Source organism: Tupaia chinensis, unplaced genomic scaffold (assembly GCF_000334495.1).
Source record: "Tupaia chinensis unplaced genomic scaffold, TupChi_1.0 Scaffold147218_1, whole genome shotgun sequence".
NCBI lineage: Eukaryota > Metazoa > Chordata > Mammalia > Scandentia > Tupaiidae > Tupaia > Tupaia belangeri.
Genome location: NW_006207069.1, coordinates 449,170 through 463,753, shown reverse-complemented (window position 1 = coordinate 463,753; position 14,584 = coordinate 449,170). Strand labels below are relative to the sequence as shown.

General features: G+C 36.0%; 1 protein-coding gene across 1 annotated transcript in view; it reads left to right on the top strand.

Moving 5' to 3' along the window:
• The window catches only part of LOC102499626 (cadherin-18-like), a 526,097-nt gene extending 513,047 nt beyond the window's left edge, over positions 1-13,050 (top strand). Inside the window, 2 exon segments of the mRNA XM_006169537.1 lie at positions 2,885-3,136; positions 11,839-13,050. Of these exon segments, the coding sequence (XP_006169599.1) occupies positions 2,885-3,136; positions 11,839-12,329 (743 nt within the window). The 3' untranslated portion in view covers positions 12,330-13,050.
• Positions 13,051-14,584: the final 1,534 nt, after the last annotated feature.

Here is a 14,584-nt window from a genome sequence, read left to right as displayed (position 1 = left end):
ATGGGGCCAGAGCCATAAAATGGAATCACTCTCTACCATCACATGTTATCACATCTTTCCACACATCATTATTCACATTTCCTGAGATGCAGTGCCCAGTTGAAGGCTTCTTTAGAGGACTAGCTATGAGATTGTGCCTATGAGTATTTAGTTTATACATTTCCTTTGGATAGGGCATTGTTAAAAATAGAAAGTTACATTAAGCTTGATGTAATATCCTTCGAATGATAAATATGATTCCTCAGAGGACTGGTTTCTGGGAGAGTTACTATGATTTATGTTATTATAAAATACATATGAAGTAATTTCTCTTATTTCTTCAGTTTCTATTCTGTAATCTGCTTCAGAATATACTGTTGATCCCTCACTTCCACCATAGGGCACATATTCTTGCCAGAAAGACAGTGGAAGAGCAACATAGTCAGAAATAGGTAAGAGGAGAAATCATGCCCTAGGGAGGATACCGTGCCATTAGAATTTGGGGCACATACACATGTGCATGCCTGGTGTGATTTTTTGCCCCCAGTGTTGATCTAATTTTAAAAATATTTATATATTTTATTTATTTATTTAAATTTTCAATTGGACACATATGTTCGTCAGAGAGAGAGAGAGACAGAGAGAAAGAGAGAGAAAATGAGAAAGCAAGACACCAGGTCCAGGACTCAGACTAAGGTCAGCCATGTGTGAGTCCAGCACATTAAGCATCATGTTATCCATATTTTAAATTCCATTTTGGGGGCCAGCAAGTGATATAGTGGTTAAAGCACTGGACTGCTACTTGACAAATTGTGGTTAGAGTCCCAGACCTAGTGGCTTGGAAATCACACCAGGCATGTGCACATAAATGCCCAAAATCCTGAGAGGAGAATGGAGCAAAGGCACTGTGGCATGGCCATCCTCCCTCGGGGGTGATTTCTCACTTTACCTCTCTGTCTCTGTCTCTTTCTGGTGAGTGAACATACCCTGTTGCAAAAACCTAAAACAAAGTATTCTTCGTTCACCAGCTAAGAAAATGTTTTTTTTCAATTTCTCATTGTATTACTTATTTCTGTTCTATAATATATCTTCAAAAACGCAGTCATATATATGTGTGTGCACACACTTTTCTTGTTTTATTATCTTTATTACATGGAATACTTGAAAAATATTTTTCTGTTGCAATGCTTAGCAATGTAATATCAAAAAAGACAATTGTAGAATATTACATTATATCAGAAACATACTATATATAACAATTGATATTCTGATAATATAATGAATTGTTATGAGTGAAAGAATTCCTAAAGGTAAGTGTTTAGTGATCCACTCACTTTTTAGTATGAAGTAAGTAACTCCTAGGAGTAGCGGCAGGTTGAATTCTTTGGCTGAAAACTCTGAGTTAGTCTAGCAGGATGTGCCCTTGGCATCCACATCAGAATACCACAGTAGGAGGAAGAAGGATTGGAAAGAATCCTGAGAAATCAGGCTGCCATGCAGCTTTAATGCCTCTTAATGGTGACCCCATAGAAAAACTCTGGAGCTAAACCTATCCTTCAGTACTGTTGGAACTGGGGGTGTGGGGGGGGGGCTGGGGAGATAACCTGACATCTGTAACCCAGCTGTAGTGAGTCATTGATTAGACACTGCTCCAGAAGGGTGTGACCTTGGGCCTGGCAGCAAGCTATGGCTAAGGCAACTAGTCTTTCCATGAAGGGGATCTGAGCAGCACATGTGAGCATGCAGTACGGAACATACTAGCTAACAGACATTGTAGAATGAGGAATGGTGATGCTAGGGGAAAGGTATGCAGTGGGCATTTGAGGACAGTAACGACAACTGACAGCGAAAAGGTGGAGAAGAGGCAGTGTGGCCTGTGCTTTTGAGCTGGGTTCTAGAATGTATTGAGGGCGCTTCCTGATCATACATTAGCTTTAGGTTTGGGGGCAACTTCTAATTTGGGTTATTTGTTTTTAAGTTATGTTGTATAATAAAAAATGTTTTCCCAGCAAAATTGACGGTACACATCATAATGTGATGTTCTTTGCTAAAAATAATATATATGGTAATATCCTTGATTTGTTTATCACACGCTGCATGCAAGCTTTGAAAATCCACCTTGTACAACATAAAGATGCATAGCAATTGAATGTAAATAAGAAATTATGAAATTAAAATGAAAGAAAAATATATTCAAATATTTTCTCTTACAAAGAATAGAATTTAACTCTTTCTACCTAGCAAGATTATATGGATTGAACAAAATATATCATGTAGGCATTTACTTTAGTACATTACATTTAAAAAGCATATTTAAAATAGTGAATGAGCTATTTTATTCAACATTAGCTTCCGCAACATTCTAATAAGAGTGCATCAGACCACAGCTAATTCTTAAAAAGTTTCTCAATGACCTTTTGTCTCCATTGAGATATTATCTAATCGAGTGGTTCTTAAACTTCATGCCTTAGCTTCACCTGAATAGGTATTTGAAAATACAAAACGCACTCCGAGTCAACAGGCTTGAAGAAAGTCAAACCTGGCTCACCTCAAAGTGTGGGACCTACTGGCTTCACACCTGAGTCCTTTTCAGTCTTCAGTTAGTATGTGCACATCTGAAATGTTACATTGCTTCCTCCTTTCTCTGTCTTGTCACTATTTTCTGTCCCTCTAGTTTCATTCTGTGGATTTCTGAAATAGATTTCTCAGTTTGACAACTAATATTAGCTTCTATTTAATGATTAATATTAGCTTCTCTTTAATAACTGTCCCTGTGTATTCCTTTGTCTATTCCATAAACCGAAAAAGAAAAGAAACAGACATACCCATTTTACCCATGAAAGGATATGCGACTCTTTAACGGCGGCTGACTAAGTCTATTTTGTTTTGCTTATGTCTGTCATAGATAACACAGCCAGCATTCTGACAAGGCGGAGGAGATTTAGTCGAACTGTTCAGGATGTGTATTATCTGCCCATTATGATCTCTGACGGTGGAATCCCCTCTCTCAGCAGCAGCAGCACCCTCACCATCAGGGTTTGTGCATGCGAGAGAGATGGGCGCGTGCGGACCTGCCATGCGGAAGCATTCCTGTCCTCGGCTGGTTTGAGTACAGGGGCCTTAATCGCTATTCTTCTCTGTGTTGTCATTCTCCTAGGTAAGTCCTTCCAAATGCTCAAGTTGTGTGACAGTTCTGAATGTGAGAGAACCATTTTGACAAAACCTACAGATTAGGAAAGCAGAATGTGGCTAGCCAAACATGGCTGCAGGGATTTCCCTTCAGTGAACCTTCTCAGTACTGTACTTGATCTAGATGTTATTTGATTTAAATGTGATAAGATAGCTAGAGTACCAGGAAAAAGCATAAGATCTAAGAGAAATTATTGTTTTGAAATGTTAGCAAGAATTAAAATTAAAATATTCTGAATTCCTATTTTTTTTTTCCTTTCAGTTTGCCAGGGGGTGCATTGAACTCACTGGAGAGAGACATAGAGGGAAAGTGAGAAATCACTCCCCATGGATGATGGTTTTACAGCTGCCATCTCTTCTCCTTCTTATCTCCTTTTTGGATTTTGGGGACATGCTCACATTGTTTCCCAAGCCTGTGGATAGGGACTGCAACCACACAGCCAGCCTTGTGGAATCCAGCTGCCCCAACCACCATGCCCCAGCTGGACCCTGAATGCTCATCGTATTGAAAAGACTTTCAGAATTTATTTCCAAGAGCAGAAATGGTGTCATTCTAAAATGAATTTGACCAGGATCAACCTTGCCTCTGTTCTGAGATTAGAATTGGTTTCTATTCTAGGTTGGTATGGTGGCAAGAATGAGTAAGGGCAAGGATCTAATGTAGAGTATAAAGACTATAGTCAATAATAATACTGTACTGCATGCAGGAAATTTGCTAAAAGATAGTTCTTGGTGCTCTAACCAACCCTCACCGAACACATACACACAATATGGATAACTTTGAAAAAGGACGGGTATGTTAATGTGCTTGACTATCATATTTATTATAACATGCATTGATCTATCAAAACATCATGTGATGCACCTTGAATACATACAATAAAATAATACATAACAAAGTAATCTGAAATCCACATAGAAAAGCAACATCTTGTAGAAAACTTTATTAATTGAAAATATTTCATTAATCATCAAAGTTACATGAGTTTTTTTGAGCCTTGAAGTTAAATTTTATTAAATGACATTTTATTAAATTATATTAAATTAAAACCAATAGGGTTTTTTTTTATTTTGAGATTTGCATTACATATTAAATTATTTAAAAAGCATAGTGAATGAAAGTAAAAAATAAATAATTTTTTAAAAAGCAAAAAAGCCTTTACCGAGAACAACCAGACCCAGTGCTGAGTCATGGGGAGAGCTGTCTGAGGAATGGTCAGATGAAAAAGAGGTGTGGGTATCTGAAGGCAATCAGTGTAATTACTCAGGAGAAAGCTGTTGACTCTGAGGAACTGTAGTGAGGAATGAGTTGCATGATTTCTACCTTGTGCCTATAAACAGAGCACATTGAGTTTTGTGAGACAATTTGATCATACTTGCTGACTGTCTCTCTGTAACCAGTTACAGAATAAAAGTTTTGTCTAATTTTACATTACCTGATATAATAACCTAAATCTTATTATCACTTTAAAACTAATATTATTGTAAACTATTGAGATTACTATTTAAAACAAAACAGAAACCCTGTATTTTAATAAAAAGAAATAAATACAGAAGTAAATAATCTTTCTGCTTCACAATCCAAAGAGAGTGCATTTATTTTTCCAGTGTGTTCCAGCCCTTTTTCATTCCTTCTTTTTTATTACACTCTTGGGACTACACATACATGAAAAAAAGAATGGTGCAACAATGGTGCAGCAAAATTTCCCTGTGTTTCTTGCTTAGATAGTAGACAAATGACTTTCAGAGTTGAGTGTACGGTGGAATAAGGGCAAAAGAGAAGGGATATATAGTCAGGGTTGAGATAGCTGGGGTCCTCATTGAGCTTTGAAAAGATGATGAGTGTTGTTCTAGGAATATAAAGAAAAGAGTCGAAAAGAGTCTCCTAAAATTTGTAATTTGGAAAAGGTGACTATGAATGAAGTGGAGAACCTATCTGCTGGCGGTGATAGAGCATGTAGGCAAACCAGTTAGGAAAGCAGTGTCATTTTCTCCCTCTGATGGTCTGTTCTGGACCAACAAACTTAGGGTTACTCTAAAGAAAATGAATAATATCAAGAGACTTAAGGTAAAATCAAAAGTGAACTTTGATAACTTAGATGTCTGGGTGCATTAGCGTGATATCAAAGAAGAACCTTGGTCTGTTGCTGAATGTTCATGGAAGTGGGGAGAAAGAGAGAGACAGAGAGAATGGAGTAGGACTGGGCTTTGAGAAATTCCGAGGTGATTGCTAAGTCAAGAACGGATGAGAAAGACCAGCAGATGGTGTAATGCTTATATTGCTGGACTCCCACATGGACAACCACAGTCTGAGTCCCGGACCAGTGGCTTGAAAATCATGTGTATGCATGCCCAATATCCTGGAAGGAGGATGGAGAAGAAGGGATTATGGCATAACCATCCCCTCTGGGGGGTGATTTTTCATTTTCCCTTTCACTGTGTCTGTCTCTTTCTGTCTCTCTCTCTCTGGTGTCTCTCTCTCTCCAGGGAGCACACATGCTCAAAGGCAAAAACCTATACAAAAACAAAGAACAATGACATGGCAGAGGACAATGAAGGGGGGACCAAAGAAGAAAGAGAATGAATAGCTTATTGTCTCAAAAGTCAAGGGAAATAGGGCACCAAAATGGCAAAGCACCATGCTGACTAGTAGATCTAGTGAGCAATGCCAAAAGTCGTTCAGGGGCTACATACAATGAGGACCTAAAATGATCGATTGCACTTAGCAATGTGAAACATGGGGGCTTGTGTTTATTTATACATTTACTGGTCACAACTATTATTTTCTTTAGATGTTAATAAGTTTCTTCTTTTCAAAATTTTATTTTGTTTTGTCTCTGAACATTAAACACACACACACACACACACACACACACACACACACCAAAAAGAGAAAAAAGAAAAATTAAAGAAAAGCTTTATAAAGTGCCACCAACAAAAACCTGGAGCTCTCTAGGGTTCTTAAATACAGTCCCAGAGGCTACAGTTCAGTGACATTAATGTCAGTCCTTTGAGAGTCCTTACTAATAAAAAACTCAGTTGGGAAAGGCATATTATCTTTGGCTTTTGTTTTCATTTATCATCATAAGACTACTTTTATATACTAAGATAAAAATATAAAGAGCAACTTAAAATTTTTAATATATGAAAACATTTGGGGACCAGTAGTTAGCATAATGGTTATGTCACTGGACTCCCATGTAGTCGACCACTGTTTGAGTCCCAGACCCGGTGGCTTAAACTCACGCTGGGCATGTGTGCATGCGTGCCCAGGATCCCGAGACGATAATGGAGGAGAAGGGATTGTGGTGTGCTCATCTCCGGTGGGGTTGATTTCTCACTTTCTGTCTCTCTCTCTCTGTCTTTCTGGTGAGTGCATGAGCCCTATAGCAAAAACCTCTCTAAAAAATTTTTTTAAAGTGTATTATGTAAAAGAATATGTTTTTCAAGAAAATTATATTTCCTTTTAATTCATTTTTATAATTTTTTATGGGGGCCAACAGGTGGCATGGTGGTTAAGGGCGCTAGACTCCCTCTTGGTCAACTAAGGTTCAAGTCCTAGACCTGGAAGATTGCTTTCTCAATTTTCCTTTCTCTCTCTCCCTCTCTCACTCTGTTCCTCTCTTGTCCAATTAAAATAAATAAAGTTAAATAAAATGATTATTTAAAAAGTGTTTTCCACCTTTGTGTATCAGAACATTTATGAGTTTTATGCTACCCTTTAGAAATAATGAAGCAAAATTGCTATTGAATATGTTTACTCTTTAAATTTTTTTTATTGAAACTCAAAAGTGTTCTTGTGGTTTCATCTAAATGTTACAGAAAAATTTCTTGAGCTAGAGTTCAAACAATTGCTAATTTTGGTCTAATATATATTCTTCCTAGCAATGTAAGGGTTTTCATTGTTATTCAGAAAGTTCCTGGCTAATTAACTCAGAATGTAGTCATCTTTAATTTTTAAACAATGTTTAATACACATATATATTAATATGATATATGAATAAATGTATGTGAGAAAAAAATGCAAGAAGTTTTCCAAATTTTAATTTCTATGAATAGAATTAATGAAAGCAAATTTAATTTTTTTTACAAATGGTATTATATTAAGGATGTTGAAAATTCTGTCTAACCTTGAAGAGAAGAAAAATAAATCTACTAACCCAAGTATAAAATACTTGTTTTAGAATAACCTCTGAAAAATACTACAGCTTGTTCAAGTTTTAATCTAGATTAATACAACCAAAACCTGCTTTGAAATATACCAGAACTGTTCATAATTTTGATGAAGAAGGATAAGGTTTACAGTTCTCTACTATTTTATGACATGGCACTCTTACATTGTGCTTCTCCAGGTGACCCATGTAAGACGAGGTAACTTGTACTCACACGCATGATTTCATAGGTTACAGGGGTCATTTTACTGCCGGGTGTCAATAGTGATTTGACTCTCAAAGTCAATATAAATATCATTACTATCTTCACTCATTCTCTTAAAATACACTCAAGACAGGATATTTTGGAAACAGTTGATTTTTTAATTGTTCAAAAATATTCTCAAAATTATAATTTTCACATTTTATTTTCCCCCTTGGGCCAGCAGGTGGTGTGGTGGTTAAGGGTGCTGGACTCCCACATGGCCAACTGCGATTGGAATCCTGAATCTGGTGGCTTGTTTTCTTGCTTTCTCTCTCTCTCTCTCACTCTCACTCACTCTGTACCTCTCTGACCAAATTAAAAATAAATAAATAAATAAAGTTAAATAAAATAATTCTAAAAAGAAATCCTTATTCTTCTCATAAGAGTGAGAAGTCACTTAACACAATGCTATTGTACATCAGCACTTTCACAGAGATTATTCTTTCGTTCATCTACATAAGATGGAGTGTCTACTTTGTATCATCTGCTCCAGAAATATCTGTTGAACAAACAGGACCGAGAAGCACTCCATCAGGAGTGTACCATATCATTCATGTTTCAACATTCTCCTCTAAGCTGATTGGAATTTGCCTTTAACTAGAGAGACCCTATGTCCATATTTGCCCTGATGTCCTGCTATAAGTATAAAGAAGGTTGCCTTTGGACCTTAAAAGTGTCTCACATTCTATAATTATTTCTATGTTGATCCTTATGCTAAATAGAAATGTAACAAATAGAACAATAACTGGTTATTAGCAAATAACTGTTTCTGGAAAAGATTATTATATATACCTTCAAAGTTTAAACTTAACTAGTACCTCTATTTTGAATCAAAATTTATCAGGTATAGTTTATTAACTTTTGGGAAATAAACATAAGCTTTAGTAATCATAAATCCAGCATCATCCTTTGCATTTCATTAGGCAACGATGGTATATTCACAAGGATTGAAGCATGGTTCAAATACTGGTGAAGGATACAAAAGACTTCCATGCTTCCCTAAAAGCTCTGATTGCATTTTCTCTGTTATGCATGCACTGAAAATCCTTTAGCGTCAACTACCAAAATAAAGAGAAATAACTTTATTTATTGATGACAATTTTAAAATTGCTAAAATAAATTAAGAAGTCTAGAAATAGCTCTTTCAATACAGAACAGCCTCCTCATTTACTCATGCAGATGGGAGAGATACATAGTGCATGATAGATTTCAACTCTGACCAGAATGGAGTGAATTACTTGACAATGACGTTTAGGCTCTGAATTCAGTTCTAATGTGAATTTACACACACACACAAAAAGAAAAAAAAAAAAAAAGAAAAAAAAAAAGGAGGGCTATAAAAGCATTTTAACTGCTTTCAGTGAAACTTCTTTTAATTTTCAAAATAAAATCTTACATAAGGTAATGTCTTTGAGTACAAGTGACTTTTACGGTGGACTCCTATTCTGAACCAAGTACTTGTAATAGCATTTCATTTTCATCTTCCACTTTATGCAACTACTTCCTTCAAAATTCAGTGATTCAATGTTTCCTGTGTCTGCTAGTATCCTCTCTGTTGTATTTTTTTCATTATCTGGCCGATATCTTTTATTCCACACTTCTCTGGATGACTCTGTGACCCTGTCTCCTTATAAATGTTTCCTGTGTCTTATTTTTTCTTCATTCCTTTACCTGCCTTTCCTCTGCACAGTTAGATTCCTCCCCATGTACTATGACCATCATTATCTTTTCTACGTATGGCTTTAAAAATCTGTTTCTCTTCCTCTCTTTATTTTCAAACCTTAAAAAAACTTAGTATGGTAACTAATTTTAAAATAAACTGAAGTCATCTATATTGTTTAGGGGTATGCATAAAAGGCTTTTAAACTATAAAGAAAAGCAATAATAATAATAATAATAATAATAAAAGTAAGGATAGGTCCTAGCTTAGATGCTGCTACTCGGTAGACTGGGGCTATGTAGGAGATGTGGACTAATTTCCAGCCCACCTAAAGATCAAGTGTAATGTTATGTGCTGGTTGTTTTAGCTAGTTGAGAGACTAAGTCAGGAAGAGCATGACTTACTGAGATACTGTCAAAAAAAAAAAGAAGTAAAGACAGAGTTTGTTTTGGAAAAGGGAAGTGGTAAAGAGCAGATTTGCATGCCAGGTCTGTTAGTTTTTAATCAGGGATAGCTAATCTGGTGCTTCTCTGCTTCATCATCATCTGTTAAAGTTTACATATAATTAGAGTTGCCAGAAAAAATGCAGGATATTTGGTTATTTGTGAATTCCAAATACACACAAAAAATACACATGTAATTGTGTATGTGAATATATTGTAAATATGTCACATGAAATAATACATATGATATACTTGGGACATAGATGATGGGTCTTCAAAAGTTCATTAAAAACTATGTATAGATTACAAAAATTTTTACCAAAATAAACTCATATTTTAATTATGTTTTTCACAAACCTTTGGAACTCCTTGTGTGTATGTGTACATGCATTTTCATATGCATGCTTGTATTTATATTAGTATTTATATCACAAATATTGCATATAACAGTTTTAATACTTTATATGTGTGTGATCTTGTTATTTATCTCAAATTCACATTTAATTGGTTGCTCTCATTTTTTATTTTATGTTAAATCTAACAACCCTAGATGGCAGTTGAATGTACTTTCCTGATTTTTATAATGTAACAATACCTAAAATATTAATGAAGCTCATAACTGCTATCACAAAGTCTAAACTATTAGCTGAGCCAGAAAGGCAATCCATGGAGGAGAAATAAATTATATGCCTAAGATATAAGCAATAATAAAATTAATGGAATTTTTTTCTAAGGTAGTGGTTTAATATCATCAAGTAAAAAGATTTGAAAACACTGAAAAATGGCCAAAGCAAAGTTTCTAAGTCCCATTGCTATCACATTATCTTCTTTGTATAAATTGTCCTTCCTGATTAATTAATTTAATTAGAGGTACAACTCTTTCTGGGGCACAGTATGGTTTTTCAAAGCATGCATATAATGTGTAATCATCAATCAAGGACACAGACGTCCAATGTTTGCAATATTGTTGGTAATAATAACTAATCAACCTTAAGTGGCAATAGCTACACTAAGCTCCATCTGCAAATGGTCACTCCGTTTCTTAATCTACAGCATTTTTTTTTTTGAGAGGTTTTTGCTATAGGGTGCGTGTGCTTGCCAGAAAGGCAGAGAGAGACAGAGAGACAGAAAGTGAGAAATCACCACCCAGGGGTGATGGCCACACTGCAATCTCTTCTCCTCCTGTCTCCTCTCAGGATCTTGGGCATGCACACATGCCCGGCGTGAGTTTAAGCCACCGGGTCCAGGACTCGAACCACGGTTGACCATGTGGGAGTTCAAAGACATAGCCATTACCCTAATCACTGGTCCCATTCCACAGCACTTTAAAACAATGAAGTGGAATGTTGAGATAGAAGTATTATTATTTTTGGTGCAAAAAGTCTTAGATGATGGTCTGCATTTTTTCACCATCTGTGTATTCTTATCTTTGGTCTAAATTTTTTGGGTAGCCTCAATTTTTCTCATTTTTAAAAATAAAGTCCCAGATCTGCTGAGAGTATTCAGTAAAAAAAAAAATTATGTATAGAACATCCATAAACTGAAAAATTCTTAGGACATACAATCCGTGTACAAATAAAGTAACTTTTTTTTGCAATTATTAATATATGGTAATATAATTCTAAAATATTAGAGGCAAAAGAATCAATCACATAAAATATCCCTGCTTCAATATGGTACAAAAAATAAGGAACTTAAGGTGAAAGCTCCTTTTTCCAATTTTCCAGAAAATTAAATTAATAAAATTAAAATGTGCTGCCTTTGGTCTATCTCCATGTAAGGATATCTACAGATAGACCAATGTAATACATTAGTGTCCCAATCAGAATTTCACATTACTTTTCCATGATCTGTTTCCCTCATTTTAAACACTGAATAGTTACATTGCAACATGTATGAATCGAGAAACCTGAATTTGCACATCTGCAAAAGATAATATGGTTTTCTCCAGAAGATCAGCTATTCACAGTATTTCCTATGGGGTAGTAATTTGTTTACATTCTTCATAGAATGCAGACAACAAGGATGTTCTGCAAAGCAAACCTACCTCTCTAACATGGGTAATGACGGATTGCACATTACTCATGTCAGAACTCTTAGAATTTCCTTTGGTTTTCGCTAACTCTTCATCCTCTTTCCATTTTTCCTCAGCAATCGTAGTACTTTTTATCACCCTGAGGCGCAGCAAAAAAGAACCCCTCATCATTTCAGAGGAGGATGTGCGGGAGAATGTGGTCACCTATGACGACGAGGGAGGTGGGGAGGAGGACACTGAGGCCTTTGACATCACGGCTTTGAGGAACCCTTCTGCCGCTGAGGAGCTCAAGTACCGGAGAGACATCAGACCTGAAGTGAAGCTCACTCCCCGACACCAGACATTGTCCACCCTGGAAAGTATAGATGTCCAGGAATTTATTAAGCAAAGACTGGCAGAAGCAGATCTAGACCCCAGCGTTCCTCCTTATGACTCTCTTCAGACTTATGCCTATGAGGGCCAGAGATCGGAAGCTGGTTCTATCAGCTCTTTGGATTCAGCAACCACACAATCAGACCAGGATTATCATTACCTTGGAGACTGGGGACCTGAGTTTAAAAAGTTAGCTGAACTCTATGGAGAAATAGAATCTGAAAGAACAACTTAGGGGGTCGATTCTTGCAACCGTGTAGAATTTGCTTCCTGAGCAAGTGGAGATGTAACCTCAGTAATGACAAGGAAGAAGATGGAAACAGTACTGTAAACTGAGCAAGCTGTACACAGCTCCTGTAGAAACAAGTGCCCTTTTCATGATCGAAACTGGGTTATTTAATTGGAAGACAGAAAAAAAAAAATACAGAGAAAACACTATTGTTCCTTATGTATATTTTCAATTGCTCAATAAAGTCTGTGGTACTGTTTAATTAAGAATACCTGAATAAGCCAAACAATGATATTTGTTTCAATACTTGCTGATTTCTTTTTCAAAGGCAAAATGAAGCAAAAAGGCTCAAAATCATGGATGACTATGATTTATAGGGGTAGTACACTGCAGAGGAAACTCGGGAAGGTAATCATGACCTCTTTTGCCACTTTTCTGGGTGGACCCTGGAGACCCACACTTTGTTATTGTGACAGATCGTATTAGCCTTGTCATGTGTTTAAATGACATGAGGTGTTTCTAACATACAGGGTCACTTAGTCATGGCCATGTATGTACCATTTCCCTTTGCCCTCCCCACTTACTTTCTCCATACTAATTGATGGAGCATGGGGATTTGCTGCCTGCACTATACTGTATGCAACTGTGTGCACTCATGGTGCACTGCTCTGAGCACGGGACTGCTGTCTCTGTCCCATCTGCCCTCCCCCTTTTATGTTAAGAGGAATTCCCCTCTTTTGAATGAATGAAATAAATGGTTTAAGGTATACTCCAATCATCTGATAAATCAGACAAAGGTATAATTAAAAAAAAATCTTATCCTGTACAAAATATCAGGGAACGTTATCCCTTTTTCCATTTGTTTTAGTACATTTAAATCAGGAATCTTGATCATCTTTGTACCAAAAATTAATTGTCAGGCACTTTTCTGACTGATTCATACTTCAGTCTATAAATTCATTTGTTTTCATCAAAAACAGTCATCAATCAATATAAACCTCATACAATAGCGATGTAGTCTGGGAATTCTATCCTCCAATTGACATAACCTTCTTAGACTCATCGTTGGCTTTAATTATTACAGAGATTTGGACTTTCTCCATCTCATTGACTGGTTAGTCCTTCGTGTTTGGTATCTACAAGGAAATGTGTAGGACTAGGTGTGAATAAAAGGGGGGAAATGTTGCACACTCATTATTCTTGGACATATCCCCCAAAGTCTCTAAGTTTCAGGGCTCGAAAGTATAAAATAAAGATAGCAATGACTTCCCTGCCTACCTCACAGGGTTGTTGTGAGGATCAAATAAGCATCTGTAAAAAGGCTTTGCCAACTGCAAAATATTCTGTTACATAAAAGCTTGCAAACCTTATCTAATTTCCCAACACCATCAGCTTAAAAATATAATTACATACATTTTGCATTAAATATTATATTGAAAGAATTCTATGAAACCTTCAGCAATGAAGCTACTGTTTAAATATGTAATACACGAGTCTCATTGTTTCAATATTTTTCAAAACAAGCTAATTTTTTGAGCATTTCTTGAAGTATTTTTATTTTCCCAAATCATTTTAGGCAATATTTTGTTGTTATTGCTGTTGGTCTTAAAGGCAGAATTTATAGCATAAAGGTCCTATTCTCCAACATGGACCATCTCTATATATTTTTGGTAAGTTGGGATTTTTAAATCCGTAAGAAATAATTAGGGAGGAGTTATTTCTTTGCTCTTTGAATATATCATAATCTAGTGTCCCCAAAAGCTATATGACATCCTCTGTCGGTTCTCCCCATGTGCAAAATTTTGGATTTTGCCTGTTTGCAACTACCCTGTGCTATTATATTACAATTTTGAGGTATGGGAAGTGAGCTTAATTTGAATAATTCTCAATTTGTGTTTTAAGCCTGAGGAATAAAATGTAATTTAAGCTTTTTACAACATTTTAGCTTGCCAGATGCTGCTTTATCATTTTTTATATCATAATGGTGTGCATTCCCATGTAAAGCTAAATGAAAAGAGACACTGAGGGACTTTGGGAATAACCTCTGGATACAGATACTCTGACTATGCTAATTCTGGAGTACATTCACCCTGAAGGATGGGTAAACCTTGGAGAAAGATGGTAGACCCTTGTGTTTTGACTTAATTATGCAAAGAGGATCAGGAAGGTCAGATTGTGAAAATCCATTAGGCTTTTTGATTTAGATTTTGGATAAACTATTCATGCATTCTTTTGTGTTTTAATATTCACCTGGTTATTTA